The 19,105-nt window shown below is 39.9% G+C and overlaps 1 protein-coding gene across 1 annotated transcript; it reads right to left on the bottom strand.

Moving 5' to 3' along the window:
- Positions 1-2,355: 2,355 nt before the first annotated feature.
- Positions 2,356-18,860, bottom strand: SLC38A2 (solute carrier family 38 member 2). Its single transcript, XM_082498597.1, has 16 exons — positions 18,585-18,860; positions 17,704-17,911; positions 17,301-17,382; positions 17,065-17,180; positions 14,026-14,099; positions 13,836-13,928; positions 13,563-13,644; positions 10,422-10,504; positions 9,344-9,402; positions 9,067-9,216; positions 8,205-8,284; positions 8,000-8,100; positions 7,470-7,594; positions 6,604-6,748; positions 6,395-6,492; positions 2,356-5,725 (listed from the first exon to the last, which is right to left on the bottom strand). The coding sequence occupies exons 2-16, from the start codon at positions 17,820-17,822 to the stop codon at positions 5,627-5,629; spliced, it is 1,506 nt and encodes a 501-aa protein (XP_082354723.1). The 5' UTR covers positions 17,823-17,911; positions 18,585-18,860; the 3' UTR covers positions 2,356-5,626.
- Between the last annotated feature and the right edge of the window lie 245 nt (positions 18,861-19,105).

Consider the following 19,105-nt stretch of genomic DNA (forward strand, 5'->3'; position numbering starts at 1 on the left):
GGAGGGGCAAGAGGTGCCTGACCTGAGTGTGGAACTGGGCTTCTGTGGGCCACCAAAGGAGTCCATGCAGGACTGCTGGAGAGCCAGGACTGGAGAGATGGCCAGAGAAGAAGAAAAAAAAGGCTTGTAGGTAGAGTGGAGGCCATAAGGAGATCAGCTGGGCAGAGACTAGGAAAATCAAAGGAAGATGTTTCTAGCTGTGCCTGGGAAAAGTGAAGGCAGAAGGGTGGAGCTGGATTTGGGCAGGCACATAGTTGGGAAGGTAGTAAGATGAAGGAAGGTGGCTTGCAGGAGGAGCTGGGAGAGGTGGTGTTGCTGAGGAGCTGGCAAACTGGGACTGGGGTCAGAGGAAGAGTGCCAGAGCTGACAAGGGGCCACCTTATGACAGCCAAAAACAGCTGTGCAAGAAGACAGAAGAAACTGCATGTGAAAGCAGGTGGGATTTAGACTGGGCAGACTCAAGAGGCTGAAACCACAAACGCCAAGGAAGCGGTTGCTGTGCACGTCTGCACTGGAGATGGGATGGCACATCCACGTTCCCAGAAGGACAGGACTGGGGGCTCCCTTGTGGCATCTCAGCTTCTTCTGGTGCTGAAACCTGGGCATACACCAGCCACCCTCTGCTCTGTTTCTCCAGAAAGGAAACCTGGGCACACAGACTGAACCGGAGCTGGGCTGCCCTGCAAACGGGTGTACACGCTGAGCCGCAGGGGACCTTAGGGCATGGCCTGATGGGATCTAGCCACTGCACGAACACTTGGGGGTGAGGTGCCTAGGCATGACCTTGGGACAGAACAGGCTTGGCAAGGCCAGGGGGAAAAAGAGGTAAACTTCAGGGGACCCGGTAGAAACTAAGATGCCATCTCTCACCTGCAGAGGCCTCAAGAGATTCCCAAATCTCAGCATTGTGAATAAACCCTGAGTGACAGCTCACCCCTCTTCTGGAGCAAAGGCTTTGTGGTGGGTAAAGAGGTTCAAAGCACAGGATTTTAGACACTGTCACACAACGTAATTTCTGTTTCTTTTTTTTTATTTTTTTTAAATCATTGTACCGTCTCATTCATCACACAGGGTGAGCCAACTCTTGGGAGGAATCAGAAGTGTGTAGAAAAGACTACTTCATATAATATTTAAGTTGATGGAAATGTCCAATTGTGGAGGGGTGGGCTTAATTGTTCAACTGGTTGAGCGATGTTTTGGGGAAAGGGCTTCTCTACTGCTATGAAATTTCTATGCCATGGTAGGCAGGTTATGAGAACAAACATTTCTAGACATGATCATCCTTTCAAAGTGGCTAACTTGATGCTTAGGGTTCTTGTTTCAAAACTGATGATCACTCAAAACCTGCTGGCGGTTATGCTTCGATGCACGTAAGCAAATGCTGAAATACAAAATACAAGTGCTGGACATTAAACTGTGGACTCAAATGCATGGCTCCTTCACAGTGCTGCCTCTCCACACTTCAGGTCCCCAGGTGTACAGACTGATTAACATCTTCTTACAGGCCTGCAACATTGCAAGAATGAGTTCTCTTTCACAAAGATGACATTAAAATGAGAACAAGAGAGAAATGAGGACATTTATCCCTCATCAGGATGGGCTTTGGACTTTCAGCAGATACATAAACATTGTGAACACAGAGAAAATGTGATAAAAAAATAAAATAACGTACAGCTACTCAGTGGGGATTCAGCAAAAATCACTATGTGATTGTGTAATTAAAGCAACCTTAAAATTCAGTGTACTTAAATATACCTCTATAATAATCCTTTCATATAGTTTTTTGTTGTATACATAACACAGAGTTACACCTCCAGCATCCCCCACACTCAATTCTTAAAATTTGGGAAAGACAAAGATTCATATGAATTGATACAGATTTCTGGGGAACAAGGAACTGATATGCTGCACTTGGTTTGTATCCAATCGCTAAAACACAAGTGAAACAGATGCACCAGTTTTGAAAATTTTTAAGCAGCAGTTATTCTTCCCCTTGAGATTCAGTTGCAGGAAAATGGCGTAGAATTTTGGCAAGCCTCACTCATTTATTAAACTTATACAAGATCTAACACATTGAGTCTTGTCTCCAGGTGTGCATGTACTGAAAAAAAAATCACATAATACAGGCTCCTTGCAGAATTTAATCTCTCATTTTCTTTAATGTCCAGGCTTGTTCTGTTTACTCTTGCAGTCTCATAAATTGTGGACCGAGTTGTACGTTATTTCCCCCCCCCGCCCCTTCCTGAAAAGCGCTCATAAATGTTAAATATGCATGAAATTAAAGATACACTTTTAGTGTCATCTTTAAAGAAAACCCTTCAAATGCCTCCCCCCCAAAAAACACCACACCATTGCTTAGGATTACCTATTTATTTATTTCATTAAAACAAACATACAATGTTTCATTGAAACTGTGTTGCACTCCCTGCCAACAACTGTAGCTAGAGTGTTGGCCTCTAACAATACAGTGGATATTTACATATGTACACGGATGTACCGTAGGATGCCTGAATGTGGTGGCCTAACAATACGTTAGATCGTAGAAAGTTGTTAAGTTGCTGCCTTCAGGGAATCGTAACATCCATGGTAAATTTTAGAGGAAAAGTATACATGAACCTGAACGATGCTTTTTATGGACCCAAGTGACTCCTGTGTTTATTGCAACATATACATTTGTAATAAATACAATCTTAGTGTTTTCTTACACACCTTAGGCGTAACACATTTCTTCCATTTTTGTAAGCATTGCATTTTGCTGTAGAAGAATCTTTCCTTTGACAGTTGTTATACAGATGTACAACATGAACAACTCCTTGAAATGATGTAACAATCAGTAATGAGAGAGGAATATATACATAAATCCTGGATTCCAAACCTACATTATATACATTATACTTACAGTATATACACACATACAATTTATGTACATAGACTATCATAAATATTGAAAAATAGGTTTAGTTTTAATGGATTAATGTTTTATAAATAACATGTTACATTTATGACTGAAATATCATGGAAGACAGTAACGTCTAACTGAGGTGACAAAACAGTGGTTTAATACTGAAGCTGCTCTTTTAGGTGGTTTGTAATGTAGGTAATTTTAAACAGACAGGTTTGGAAAAAAAATACAATTAAATAAGTCATGTGTTGGAAATCAACCCAGCCAAGTGGAACTCAACTGTTGCAGGTGGAGAGCCAGTCGATCAAATAATGTAACACACAACGTAAAAACTGGAAGTTGCTACATTCAGAGAATTAAGTGACATATGTGATATATTATGAGGTGTCATCACAAAAGCCTTCCTCCTCTCTGGCTGCTGGGAAGGACTGTGTAGTAACTTCTCATTTACACCTCCTTCCCCTCTTCTATGGCTACTGACAGAAAGGAGGCAATTTCTCGCTTTCTCTCTTTTTAAATGCTGTCAAGGGAAGCGCTTCATCCCTTATGTGCTACAAATTGCTCAAAGGTAGACGACGTTTTAATCCTCTTCCACCTTTCTACGTTTGCGGAGAGGAAGAAGAAAAGCTGCCAAAGTACTGAGGAGGCACACGCTCAGCACTTCCGTGGAGACCAGGTAACGTGGGATAGATGGCCACGGATGTACAGTACCTGAGGCAGAGAAGTACCTAAGGAGCGTTCATCAGTGCTGACTCCAGGATCGTTAATTGCCAGTTGAGTACCACAGAACTAATAATACAAACAACGCAAGAGGAATCTAACTTCTCATTACAGTTTTACACTACAGGCTTAGTGACCAGTACTTATAGTCATGCAGAAGTATCAATACAAAATACCTGCAACTTTTTTCATAGATTTTAAATGGCTGGGCAGAAATTGACATTATCTGCCAAACATTTAGATTTGTTCCTGATTAGTTCTACAAGAGCAAAAAAGTCTCAGGCACTGTTTAATCAATGGATTACAGGCCCTTACTTGTTCCCTCTGACACAATGACTGAGTGGAACTTTGTAAATCAGGTTTTTAAAGCATCATGTCAGATGAAGACAGTTGACCACATTGCCATGATTATTTCATTAATAATCTCTATCTAGGCTTTTGTACCCAGTATTGTTGTATTTGAGAACCTCTTATAAGCCAAGTACGCTGTTATACAAGTGTTATTTCTCTTCAACCTGGGATAAGAATGAAAGAGTAAACATGCACTAGAAACAAAACGGCTAATCACAACCATACAGCACCTGTTTCATCAGCTAGCTAGCTAGGGCTCATAAGAAATTTACCTATTTCTGAAGCAAACAAGTATGAGATGACTATCCAGTCTATGAGGTTATCTTTAATACTACTATACAGTATAAATTGGAAGAGGAATCCCAGTTGTGTATGCGAAGAGAGTTTGTACCAAGCATGAAATACTGGTGCAGTTATTTTGTGGATTTGACTCAGAAACAGAATAGTCAAGTAATTCAAAATCCAATAATGGATGAGTAATTTGAGAAATACTGTACAGTTTTTGAATATTATACAACTAGTAAACTACATTAGGACCTTTTTGTTTTCCTACAGAGTGTTTCAAGATAGATAGGACAGAAAAAAAAACCAACCCAACATACATTGCTACAACTGAAAATGGACCTTATTAATAAGAACTACTCCAGGAAGGAGTTTTATATTAATGGCATGATAGTCCACAGCCATTCAGTTTATATAACAGAAAAAAAAAACGAAAAGGCAAAACCCCCCAAACCCTGTTTTACCCAATTGCACTATTGAGTACCTCAAGAAGGGAAATGTCAACGTCATCTTTACGATTTCTAGATTAGCTACGTTTTTCTCAAATGTACCCGTTTTAAAGGGTGGGTTTTTTAAAGCTTGAAAAATTGGGTTTCCACACCATTTTTGGGAACGAAGGCAACTGTAGTTACCTAAGTAAGCTGACAAATAATTTTCAGGATTATTTTCACTCTACTTCGAACTAAGTGAATTTAATGGGAAGCATTTATAATTAGAGAATTTTGACTTCACTTGGTTCATTTTCTATTTTGGTCATTAGAAGTATTTTTTAAAATAATTTTCTTCTAATTATGCCTCTAGAGAAAGGCAAGCTAGATTTAATTTAGGACACTGATTAAATATTTTTATGAACTTTTCTATGTTATTCTTTCATTCTTTTTAGAAAAATGTTTCTTAAAGTCAAAATAGTGCTTTTGAGGTCCATAAGAATTTTTGGTACAAAAAATAATAATGTTTCTCTCTCTCTCTCTCATTGGTTATTTAAACACTTTGCTGTAAATTAAAGAGTTATTTCTCACATCAAATGGTTCCATTAGGCACATTCAAGTAAAATAACAAAATATCCAAGTAACAATGACAAAAAGCCAAACATGGCTTGATAAAAGTCTACGGAGAGTTCTGTCCATTCTCTGGAATGGAATAAAGTTGTCACTTCCTTCAGCCAGACACTCACGTGGTTTGATGTTAATATCCACTTCCGTCATGCAGAATAGTTTCTTAAAGACCAAGTTCGGGTATTCTACAATCAGAAGAACCACCAACAAAGAATCTGCATTTTAAAGGAAGCTGAATAGCTCATTTTGATGCTCAGTAGGTATCTGAGTGAACACTGGCATTTGAAGTGGAGTATTAGAGATTAAACCTGGACAGTTAATGGCCATCAGATGCAGCATTCTGGGTCCAGTCTAGAATAATCAGTGTCATACACCCAGTCATCACAAGTATACCACTTAGAAAGAAGAATGCAGCCTGAAAAAAGAAAACATAAAAATAAATATTTCAGTTTCTGCTACTACATCCATGAAGTCATGCCCATTTATGGCACAAAGGCCATTGCTCATGGAGGACAAAATAAAAAAGACACGCGATCACAGTAAACAACAAGGAGCTAGGTTTCTTTCTCATACTTGGGGTCCTTTTTCAAATAAAAAAGTACGTCTATTTTCAGTATAGCAGACCTCACCTTCAGCTGAGGGAAATTAATGTAGCTGCTGATACCAGTCAGGCTGTGCCACTGTGCTGACTTGATTCTGAGTCAGTATGTCTAAGACCAGTAAGCGCATCAAGACCAGTCAGGATGACCCAAATGATTAGTGGAGGTAAGCTCTTATGGGGTAAATTAGGTAAATAAGTCTTGAAAGAAAATTTAAAGGAGAATAATACTTTTTTAGTATAGATCTTAAGGGTAATCTGTTGAAATCTGGTTCGTATCAGCAACAGAATGACCCAACTATTGTTGAGATTGCGGACCGAGGGGTAAGGGAACTGAGCGTTGTGATGGCTCTCTCCTTATTAAATGACTGTTCACTGACTAGCTTCACCAGGACTCCAAAATTCTTAAATCGTGAAGAAGGAAACTAAAGTTCTTGCTCTGAATTAGTAAGCAAGTGTAGCTACTACATAGTTTTCTATACATACCCCAATCTTTTGCACTGACTTCATTGGTTCCTTCTTCACTAATTTGATATAGAAGGCAGAAGGAAGTATAAAGATCAGCATGGCAGCTGCAGATGCACCTGTATTTAAAAAGCATAGAAATAAATATTCATAAACAGGTAAATATAGTTGATCAGAATGGCATTTTCTGAGATTTGAAAGACTACTTGAACTGACATGAAAATGCTTACCGATGAATCCAAAGATGTCTCGGATAGTAGGGACAAAGATAACAAGCACATTGGTGAACGCCAGAAGAGCAACTGTAATGGAACAGTGACGCCACCATCTAAACTCCTTCCCTGCCCACAACAGCTGGGTAATGGAACTGCGGATCTTTTGAAGGGGGGAAAACAAAAAAGACATTTTAGTCTTCGCTGTGCAAGCCAGTGACCTTCACCTGAATTAGACCTTCTTTCTGAAAGTATTATAACATCATTTTCCTGAACACTTCAGATTGTAATGGAAGCTGAAAGACATGAAAACAATTTTTTTTTTTTTTTTTTTAAATATTTACGTCCTGCACTTGAGAGGCAGCACTGTGTCTATCTTTGGTCTGTTTTTCTCTTTAGTGATTGAGATTTTCAAAGCAAACCCAGAAACAAAGAAAACACAAGGAAAAACATCTCTCTAACAAAAATAAATCCCAGGGATTTTCGTAACATCTAAGGATGCTGCTCACCAACATACACCTAAATGACCAGAATTCATGTTCACAATGTACTTACAAAAAACACACTGACTTTTGTAAACTGATAATACAATAGTCCAAGTACTTTTATGAAGGAGCAATCTGTTTGACTCCCCTAATTAAACCATACCAGGAAAACAATATAACTCAATGTATTTGTATCTACTGCTCTGTAAATGTTGCCTAATTATTTAATGTATTTGAATTAACAGCATAGAGCTATTTCATCAATCTTATTAGAATAAATTTCCTTTTCCAATTAAGAGAAAAACTTTATAAATAGGAATTGCCAAATCAATAAACGACTGCAGCAGGACAGGTGACGAACACAAAAAATGGTAGTAAGATTAAAAAAAGAATACTTACTGGGAAAATAACTACAGGTACAGTAAGGGTCACAGCCATAAGTACAGCGAGACGCACAATAAGAAGAAGAACATCAGCACCCAGGTAAGCAGAGTAGGTATGAAGCAGTTCTGGTTCAACGTTTCCTATAAAGAAAACAGTATTTTAATTATATGTAGTCGACATACTTCTCAAACAATCGCTTCTGCTCTAAATCCTAAGCGAATTTTACAGTTACAGCAATATGAATTGAAAGCCTCAACAGCTCCTGTAAGCACATCTCCATTTTACACAGTGATAACTTGGAGGCACTAAATCTGTTTTAATCCAATTTCAATCCTCTGCCTTGGGCCTAATCCTACTACTGATCTCCTTTTGGGTCTACACTTATAAAAGTATTAACCCCCCCCCAAACAGCATATATTCAGAACCCATAGTAAGTGCTTGCTTGCTCTAACTTAAAAATAATACAATAATACTGTGGTTTTGCAGAACGTAATTAATTAAAAAAAAAAAAAAAAAAACCACAAAACCAGAAAGGCAATATTCACCATAAAATGTCAGGTATCCAAAGAGAGCAGCCAATAAATACATGAGGAACATGGCAAAAAAAGATACATAGGACACATTCATCATTCTTTTACGGCTTCGGCTGTAAGAAAGAGAAAAAGAAACATTGTGAGCAATGAGAACATACTGTTTTAACACTACTTTTGTTCGTTTAGTGAAATTACAGACACATATCTAAATATTTACCCTTTCAGTTCTTCATAGATAGGAAGAATTGCAGGATGGCAAACAAAAGAAAATGTCAGGATTGGGACAGCATAGACGGTCTGAAAAACAAAAGTATCTTTCTTAAGTATCTCAATAGACATGAGAAATTTAGTTTAAAAAAAATTCATCAATAGATTTAGGCATCAATAGACTTAGGCATCAGTTTAGTTCATCATAAAGACTAGCTATTCTTTAGAAATGAAACTTTGTCAAAAATTAAAACAAGTTCATATTTTCTTAAACCCAGACCCTGAGGTATCAAATACTCTCAAATCTCACTGTACTCCATGCTGAGCTGAATGTATTTCCATTCAGAATTATGTTCTGCATCTCATAGGCTTCTGCCATTATAGCCTGGTCTTGGTATTGGCTATTACACATACTTCTTCCCCATGTGTGAAGAGTCACGACTGTAATTGGGAGCATTCATGAGAGTCAAGACTCTGTGACTAGGAAGTTAAAGCCTATTCCAAACCCTGCATGCATTTCCCATTCGCATGCTTTTACTATGTACTTCATCTTCTGCAATCTACTTTTTAAAATGTTTTACTAACTTCCTTGAATGGAACTTGAAGAGAAATGCTGTGCTGAAGAATGAGAGATGCATTTATTGCCACTTATCTCAGGCATGCAGCTCAAGCTCCTCTAATTTCTGTGCATTTGGAGTGTGGAAACACCCTGTCTACAGGAGGTAAACAATGCCTAACTCTACTGGAACAGAAAGTCTTAGCACACCCCAAGTTTACAACTGGGCAACTACTTGAAGGAAAAATGACCTAATTTATCTGCTATGTATTTAGTCTCCCCTATTTTCAACAGGGTCTGATTTTTAGTCAGTTACCTGTGAATTGAAGATGAAATATTTTGGCTTGCACACATCATCACTTGTTATATTTGTATCTACTAAAGGTGCCAGTGTCACATTTGTTAGTGTCATGTTCATGATGTCACTGTCCATAGGACAAGGGATCTGGAACATCTTCCAAATTACCTAGAAATAAATCCATGTATTTATTGTTACTTTGATTAATGTAAATTGGAAAACTTTTCAGAAACTATGTTTAATTTCACTTTGAAATGCAGTTTTACAAGCCTGAAGTCTACAACATTATACTTACAACGATCAGAAAGAAGACCATGCAAAGTAAGGAAAAACCACTGGTATAGCCCAAATATCCTGTTCAAGAAAGATAAAAAAAAAAAAAAAATCTAAGGTACAACAAACAGAAACATCATTCCTGTCATAACATTACGACAAAATATATTTTGTCAGTGATCTCTTTAGATTGCCATTTTCTCAGTGTTACATAGAACAAGTTAATTATTCATTGACCTTCTGCTAATCTCAACCCACATCTGAAAGTTCTCAAAGACATATTAGGGTCTGGACATACAGCGAGTCTGTAATATTAAACTTTATAACTTAAAAAACCACATCCCACAACAAAACCCCACACCAACAATGTGAATTGTTTATTATATACCAAGAATGATTATAGAATTATTTTTAATAGAAGGCACTATGAGATAACTTAGCCTTTTCCCTTTTGTTTTTATTGACTCACTTAATTTGTAGAAAGTAGTAACTTGAAACAGTAATTCACATAGAGACTCTTACTAAAATTCCACTACATGATTCTCTGAACAAATAGTACGTTAACTGAATGAGTCACATGTATCACTAAATTACAGCCATTTTAGATAAGGCATCTGGTGTGAATATTCTGCTAGTGTTCGGAATGTAAAATGAAAAGGTGACTTCTATTTACATTGCAAAAACAATTTAACAGCCCAGGGATATCATCCCTATTCTTCCGAGACTGTTATAGGATATAATAGCTAATGCTATTAGCTAAAAACAATATTATACTATTTCACTACTGACCAAAAGATGTCAAACTTCATAGTAAGAACACAGAGTTACTGTTGAGCCTTCTTCTAAAGCTACCCTATCTATTGTACTTTCATTGTACACAAACACATCTGTAATTTAAGACACTTATCTTGAATTTTTATTTTCTTTTTTGATGTAGACTCACAGCAATTACCTAAACACTGATTAGTCCCAAGAGACAAGTTTGGAGACAGTTGTTAGCTGTTAATTCACATAGTACTTCAAAACTCAAACATCATATCAACCTATTTCCCCACAGTATTTTCAACGTGTTTTTATTTTGATTGTACTATACTGCTTACCTAAATTTTTCAGTAAGGACAGGGGAAGAATGAGGATGACAGACACCAGCAGCACTAAATAGTCGCCATTAAGATACCATTCTCTGTAGAAAAAAGGTAATATTTGTAAGTAACCAAAATATTTTAAAAATACAACATTTGCAGTTTAGGCTTCACTCTTCTCCTACAACATATAGTTTCTTAAAAAAAAAAGTGTAGTACCTCATGTCACAAAGGATTAGCATTCTACTTACTATATGGACCTAAAGCCCTACAATACCTTCTTCTTATCTCACCCCAAACCTGCATTGTGCCTTTCCTTTAGTGTCCTTTTCTAAAATTAATATGCATCTGAAAGTCAGAAGACAGGAAAGTAAATGACTGGTCAGAAAGAGAGTCAACTGGGATCAATCACATAAAAATTGTAATTTGCTTAAATGTTGGTTCCCAACTCTCCAGATGTATTAGAATATTGCAGGGCCCCAACAGGGTGGTGAGCCACTTTTAATAAAAATAAAATTCTGTTGGGTACCCTGCAGAAGTTAAAGAAAAACAGGTGAAGGCTGGAGTTAAGCCAATAGCTCAAGCCCAGTGGCTTAGAACACTCCGACAAGCACTGGGAGTCTCATGGAGGCACGCTTAGTCCCTTTCAACAGGGAAACTATGAGAAGAACCTCAGAAGATTTTTCCCTTCAGATATTTTTTACCATTTATTCCATAGGAAGCAGCAGCTATTTTTTGACAAAACATTTTGCAGTGTTAGAAGATTAACATCTTCCTCTGAAACACCGAAAACCAAGGTTAGATTTATGGAAATACAATGCAATTTCACTGAACTAACAGAAAAACTTATCTTGAGTATTTAACTGTGGCAGTGTAACTGCTCTTTTCATCTGTCCTACAGGAACATCCTATATGCTTTAAGCAATTCAAGTAACACTAAGCATTTATTCCCAAATATTAATACTTTATATCTTGTTATGGTATCAGCTAACAGTATTTATTTGACTGTCTACAATTTTGGTAAACAATGAAAAATTAATGACCCAATTGGAAATTTGTGCATTCAAACTCAATTGCTAAATTAGAAGCTTATATGTGCTAGTGGAAATATGGAATAATTCTAACAGACTTGCTCTGGATTTATGTAGTAAGTGCAAAAACAATTTAGTCATCCTTTTCCCCAGTTTTATCTGGGACAACTAAAAGTAAAAAAAGTGTTTTAGAAAGTTCAGATGTGTAGGACATTAACATCATGTATCTTTTGTTATCCTTTTTTTTTTTTTAATGTAGTAGTCCTGTGGTAAATTTAAAAGAAGTCACAGCACAGACATTCCTTGCATTTGATGCAGTCATAAAAACGAGCGCTGTTGTTGTGCATGCCCCACATGGAGGCCATGAGGGCTTTCAGACCAAGGACTTAAAAGTTTTTCCTGTGCTGAAGAGCAAAGAATAGGATTGCACAGCTTTAAAATACAGCTGAGTATTTTAGAAATTGCTAAACAAATTTTAATAATGCAGCTAGTATTTGTAATAAATATTGTCTCAGAATTCCAGAATATCTTCTACAGTAAGCATTATCTTGGGACATTTAAACAGGTAAGTGCTTACATTTTAGGCACCAGGCTGCCAGAATGGAATCCATGCCAATGGTAGCCACCCAGACTCCCCTAAGCAACGCATGGAGAGAGTCAGTTAAATGGGGTCCACAACTGCCAGAGCATCGAGAAAAGATTGACTTTAAATCAGTGTACAACTACCTAGTACCAGACAATAAGAACACAAGATACCAATCTCTACTTTTCTTTATTTTGTCTGCCAGATATTGCAGATCAGCAGCTGTGTCCAGTGAGACTGACAGCCTTCAACTTTCCCTCTTGAAATGCAACCAATTTTGAATTCTACTCTGAAGAAGGGACAGTTAAAAATATTTGCCTCCAAGTCCCCTTGTAAGTACTGGCTACTCCAGGGACTTTCTTAAGAAGTGGAAAATAATGAATTGAATTCAGCCAAAGGAGGGAAACAAACCTTCCCAGGAAAGAATTTGTAAACATTACACTGTTAAGTAAATATTCTTTGATTAAAAAAAAAAAAAAAAAAAAAAAAAAAAGATGGCTAGCATTGTTGTCATGACAATATCTATCAGCAAGCTGTATGAACACCACCAAATGGCTTGAACCCCTTGGGGAACACAGGCAGAAAAATGCCTACCTTCTGAACTCAGGCTTAGGTGTAAGTTGGAGTCTTGAGCTGCTCAGCCCTCTCAAGACTGGGACACTTCAGGACAAGGCACAGAAGTACAACTCTGAAGAGTGAGATTTATAGCACTTAACTCTATCCATCTGAAGTCAGGCATCTTTGCTTTAGATAGCTGTTTTTACACACCCTCTCAACATAGAGTGACATGATAAATCGCTTTCTGGAGATGCCCAAAACAGTTGTCTAAGCCCAGAGCACTGAACTGACCACTATAGAGAACCATTTTTCTCCACTGTTTATACCAAGACCAGAGTAATGATGCTCAAAATCTAACTTTCAGACAGTATGGTTAGATAAAATGAACTCTATCCAAGGCACCCACTTTTAAAGCCAAGCAGGAAAGCCACTATGGAGCCAAGGTATCTCCAGGGCTAAATGGTAATCTGTCTACCATTTTAGTCTTGGGCATATAAACTCTGTTTCAGTTCAATGTTTAGTCCCCAGGCCTTTTTCAGAATTGTTCCTTAAGACATTCGTTACATAACTGCACCGTAGTCTTATATTTAATCACTTCCCACAATATTAACACTAGAAAACCAAAATAATCAGTCCAAACAAGTTGGAATGCAATAAGGAAAAAAAACCCAAACAACCAATTTGAAACCACATTTACCTTTCCTTATTAAGAGTATGTACTGACTGGTACATACATCAACACTTACCTGATGTTCTTTAGAGAACAACTTTCTGTAATACGATGCAATACCTGTATTTTTCTACCCTTTTCCCAGGACAGGCTGGATCTAAAGTGGAGCACTCAGGGGAAGGGCAAACTTACTGTATCTCTGTCTGAGTAAGAAGCTACCCTATGGTGTACCGAACGTGGTCTTCATATAAAAATATATACATTCTCCATATTTGTTTCTCCTAATAGTTTCTCTGATGAGGAGTTCTAACACCTACCCTGTGGTCTCTTCGATGTTCATAAATGTCTTGATGACCAATGGTAACTCATATTTCACTATGAAGAGGTAGCTTGACATAGCTGTAGGTGAATAACATCATAGATCATTACAAATATAGAATATGCCACAAGATGCAAGAATCACATAACATGTTTCATAACTTCACTTGAACACAAGCAGTTAATGAACACATGTTGTGTGAAAAAAAAAAGTCTCCAAGTAGGGAACATTTACTATTGACAGCACAGACTTTTTAAGATCTTGTCCTCACCTCCAATGTTCTGCATTGTAATTGATCCAGAAGCAGCAAGTTTTCCAGCCATACCAAATGCCTTCATTCCCAACTGTTCGTACAATAAAGACCCTAAAAGAAAACAAAATAATCCATTGGAAGGGTGTGTTTCACAAAGATACCATATGAAAAAAATACCATATGTTTGTAAAATAGTAATTTGCCATACCTCCTTCATTGGCAGTCTTCAAAAGGAGATGCACTGAATACAAAGAAACTATTGAGACAAACAGCAGAAGTATCCTAGGGAGGGAAAAAACATGCAAATTTTTAATAGCCATAAATGACTTATTGTAACCTTATTAAATAAAGACAGATCATACATAAAAAGGTAATCATATTAAAATATTATCGGGAGAAAAAACTGTAGATTCTAAGGCCAGTTAAAAGCATTGTGGAAACCCAATTAAAGCCCAGTTTAGAAAGGATTTTATACTGAAATGCATTTCACTGGCACACAGAGACATTCTAGTGTAGGATTAAGCAACGCTTATATTCAGTGTAAAGTGGCATAAGCACTGCAAGTGTCAGGCCATTATGGCTGGCTACATTTGACATAAATAACAAAGTATCAATGGGAATGGTTTTGTATCATTGTAAGAAACTGTATTTCTCCTCTCCTCCTATCCTTGTTCAACAGTGCATCTATGCATCTATCGAACTTCCAGTTGTGACTAACTAGCTAAAGTGAAGATTATCTCTTGGTCTTAAACAAATCAGCTTTTCAGCTTAAACCTGTGTTATGTCTTTTTTTTATGTAAAGATGAAACTGCAAAAGCCTTAAAGAATTGACTGAAAACTCAGACCTATTGAGAGCTGTGCCTTCAAATGGAAAAACACTTATTGTAATTAAAAAAAAAAAAAAAACAACCCAACTTTATTTGCTCAAAAGTTACTCTTCATGTGTGCTTACATGGGAATTGCTAGTGGCTTGTTTTATCTTCCTCACAGCTTTTACAGGTAATATATATTATTTCTAGAAGCACATTTGCAACATCTAAAATTCGGATCTCTCAACAACAAATCTCTCCCACAACAAATGCGCTTCCTGGAGTGGCACGCAAGGGGGGACTTCTCAGCTGCTGAAGAACACAGTGGAAAATTACAACACGTTAAAAAAAAAAACACCACCCTGCCTTTCTCACACCAACACAAGCACTCTGCTTTATAGGAAACCTAAGAATCAGCGCAACTGCTGAAAAAGGGCAAGCTTGATTTAGAGTTCCCAGAGTCCTCTTTACATTTCATTCAGTGTACTTTTTAACATTGGTGAAATTAGTAAACATAGCACAAAGAACTGGAAACAAGAACATCTGAGAAAAGCCTCACAGATCTGTACAAGGAACCCAGGAAACCTGTTTTACTGTGCCAACTTAACACCAACACATGCACACAAGTAAACCTCTGTATTTCTGACAGGTAGAGATTAACCAAGATTTAATTCAACCATCAACTAGAAACAGCACAGCAAGATGTGCCAGGATTGCATTTCATTAAAACAGCACAGATCCTGGATCCCTCAGTCCTAACCTCGAATGGCTGCCTACAGCATTGACAAGATCAGTCAGCAAACTCGTCTCAAAGCTTCTGGTTTCCAGACCATATCATTCATTTATTTAGTGCTGACACAAGTGACAAGTCACAGCACTGACACAAGTGTCCACACAGTCTTCAAAGAATTTAATGCCTTAATCAATTGCATCTGGATCTGAATCTGTAACCTAGTTATTAAAGGATGCCTGTAAAGCCCTCAGTGTCCTCAATATCATCAGTAATTGACTGCTTTCCTGCCTTGGAACTACATAAACCACACAAAGCTTTGAAAGGCAACAAGCTAGTTTATCTATGAACCAGTCTCAATGCAAACAGATCTGAATGCAGTATCTGGAAACGAAAGGTAACTAAATGACCTCAAAACCTAATTGTCAAATCAACAGATTTGAAGATTTTTTTCTTCAGAAAAATGAACCCCCATATGTAATTATAGGCAAATCTGTTCAAATATCTAACCTTAAATTCTTTTTTTTCCTCTCCTCAGAGATGTTCTAATGTGCATTATGCTGATTATCTTTCACGTGCTGCAGAACACCTTTAGAGCATGAAACTGATGCGTAGAGAGATGTAGAGATCTATCTCTTCTGAATTCATGCTGCTAAGTTGTTCATTCAGTTTAGCATCATCTAAATAAGTGAAAGTCTTAGCAAAAAAATAACAAATCACCTTATCTTTAAAATAAAACCCTTTAGATCAAAACTTTACACACTGGTAGGTTCCTCAGGAAACTTGAGCACCACCCTGATATACTGTGAATTATCTGGAAGTGAATCTAACCTAAAACTTTTTGGAAAGTTTCCCAAGACACTTAAAAGCTCTGTACTTAATAGTTTCTTCATGCCATTGCCAATTACATTACTACAGCCTTGTCTTATACCTGAAAGCTTTTGCCAATATAGGCATACCAATAAATATATGCTGGTTATTCCACATCCCTCCCTTGCAAGGACACAGCAATTTTTATAGGCATAGCTGAAAGCAGTTCCCTGAACTGAGTAAAAGCATAGCAATAAAAACGATTTCTGTACTGGTACAGAGTACATCGTACCTCTACAGGCACAGCTACATCAATTGAGGAAAAGGAGACCACGTCCCTGATCAGCAGGACTGGGTCAGAGAAACGTTAAAAAGAGTGGAGATGGCCAGACTTGCATGAGACAACTAAAATAATCCCCTTCCACCTACATATTTCTTCTACTTCTCTACAGCCCGATCCTGTACTTTTTATGCAATTATGACTTCCACTAACTGAAAAGTTTTTGTTGTCATTAATTTAAATCGGTGAACTCTGAAGGAAAAAGCTAATACAGGCTTCAGTCTGTTAAGTAGCACCTCTCTTCCACTTGGATAATGGATTTTTCAAGGGAAGTCTATCAGTTATTCATGGAGAAATTACAGCTAAGTAAAGGAAAATTCACTGTAAAATGTTTTCCGGGTTGCAGAACTTGCAATGAAGCCGTTTAATTTTTGCAAGTCCTTCTGTATGTGTCACAATCTCTTTATTTAAAACAAGCCATAAATACTAAAATTAAATTCTGCACCTATGGCAATGACTAGGTATTTTGTAAAGGTCATATTCTTACATCATCTATTTTTCCATTATTAATTACACAGCAGAAAGATTTTTTTTTTTTATGAACCAAAAGATACTTACACAAAAAGAGCAATTCCAGTGTTAGCCATGGCATAAGAAAGACCAAGGATGCCACTACCCACAATAGCATTGCTCAGATTAAATACTGACATTCCAAAGGAAGTAGTACCCGGATGCTGAGAAAAGGGAGATAGGTAACGATTAATAGAAAGTTATTACTTATTTCAGAATTAAAACAAACAAATTTGGCAAGAAAGCTTTTCTTTTTTTTTGAAATGTTATTGTTATGTACTTACATACTGAGTTTCATATTTCTTTTTCCCAAGATTGGAGTCGAGCAAGAAATTTTGGTTTTCGGGATCCATATCCACATAGTGGCTGTAAAAAACATTGCATCACCGGTGACTATCACGGGGAACTTGCATATCCACTTCCCGTTTAGCTTTCCAATCCACTTCAAAGGGAGACGAGAACACTAACGGAATGACAGCCCCCACACCCCAGTACTCCCCCCCCCCCTCCCCTCATTCTGCCCAGCACACAAAGCATTGCGCGTGTTTACGTCCGCGGTCATTTCCGTGTTGCTGTAACGCCTGCCGGCACGCGACACCCCCACACCTGAGGCGGCGATTTACACTCGGGCTGAAGCGGGCGCCCCCACACCCCACCCCACCCCGGGGCGCGGCGGAGCCCCCTCACCTCTTGGCGGCGGCCGGTTTGGTGGGGTAGGGGTAGCTGAAGTCGTTACTGTTGGAGCTGTAGCTGCTGCTGTCCTCGTCGGGGGAGATGTTGAACTTGCCCATCTCGGCGCTGCTCATGGCGGTGGCGGTGGCGGTACCGGGGGGGGGGTGGGGAGGGTGTCGGGGCGGCCGCTCTTTTGTCCTTGGCGGCGGGGCTCGGCCGACGCCTGCGGAGGTTGGGAGGCGACGTCAGTGCCGCAGCGGCCGCCGCGGCCCGTCACGTGGCCAGCGCGCGCTCGGCGGCGGTGGCGGCGGCAGCCCCCACCCGTTCGCCCGCCGCCGAGTGGAAAAGTACCAGGCGCGCGGGGCGGGGGGCGCGCGGGCAGACAAAGGTGATCCCGCGCGGGGCGGGGCGGGGGCTGCCGCCGCCCCACCGACCGACGGTACCGGCAACAGCGCCAGGGTAACGGCACCGCCACGCCGCACTCACCCACCCTCCCAATCCCTTCCGCCCCCCCCCCCCCCCCCCCGCTCCGACTGATGCAACTCCGATGGGAGATTGTCACACGCGCTGCCGGAGCCTCCCGTCCCGCTGCCGCCTCCGTGTTTACCCCCCCCCCCCCCCCGCCGGTGACACCGGGCATCCCGGCGTTTTCCATGGAAAAAAATGCAAAGGGGAGTCACGGGACTGCGGTGCGCCGCAGTCGCTTGGTTTTTCTTTTTTTTTTTTTCTTTTTTTTTTTTTTTCCACCTTTGCTAGGATGCAGCGGCGGCGCGTCCCGGCGGGGTCTCGGGCGGAGAGCCGCGGGAGGGGTGGGCTGCCGCCGGATAAAGGCACCGAGGACCGCCCGCGCTGCCTCCGACAAGTCGCCCCGTTCCTCCTTGGCCGCCGCGTCGTACCTTCTCCTGGAAGAGCTCGGAGGCGAGGTGTCCTCCCGAAGCCTCGGAACGAGGAGATGCTCCTCTCTCGGGTGCCGCTTCTCGCGAAGGTGGGGGGAAAAAGACCCTTAACTATAAAACGTCAGCAAAAGCACAGCCCTAAATAAATAAAGGTAGATAATATATATATATATATCACTGAAAAACAACAAAAAAAAAGCGCCAGCGGTGTAAAAGGGAAAGAAAATATCGTGTCCGCGATGCTCTGGCGGCGGCGTCGCTCCCGGTCTGATGGCCCCCTCGGGGCGCCGCCGCTCTTCAGGCAGGAATGCGGGCGCGTCATCGCGGAGGGGCGCGGCGCCCGCCCGCCGCCGCCCGCCCCCCGCCGCCCGCCCTGCCCCACTGACCGCGGGGGGGGGGGGGGGGGGGGGGGGACACGCGACGGGACCGGCGGGTTGTGTATGTGGTGGGGGGAGCTGGTCACCCCTGCGTGTGCCCGGCGGGGTGGTCGGGAGCGAGCCCGCCCGCCCGCACATGGCAGC

The sequence above is a fragment of the Vanellus vanellus genome (assembly GCF_965231255.1).
Source record: "Vanellus vanellus genome assembly, chromosome: 1".
NCBI classification, from domain to species: Eukaryota; Metazoa; Chordata; class Aves; order Charadriiformes; family Charadriidae; genus Vanellus; species Vanellus vanellus.

Coding starts and splice junctions, on each gene's coding strand:
- SLC38A2 (XM_082498597.1), bottom strand. CDS start 17,822: ATGAGCAGCGCCGAGATGGGCAAGTTCAACATCTCCCCCGACGAGGAC. Junction 17,181..17,300: donor AGAAATATGAAACTCAGTAT/GTAAGTACATAA, acceptor CCCTTTTCTCAG/CATCCGGGTACTACTTCCTT. Junction 5,726..6,394: donor AGTCAGTGCAAAAGATTGGG/GTATGTATAGAA, acceptor TTCTTTTTTCAG/GCTGCATTCTTCTTTCTAAG.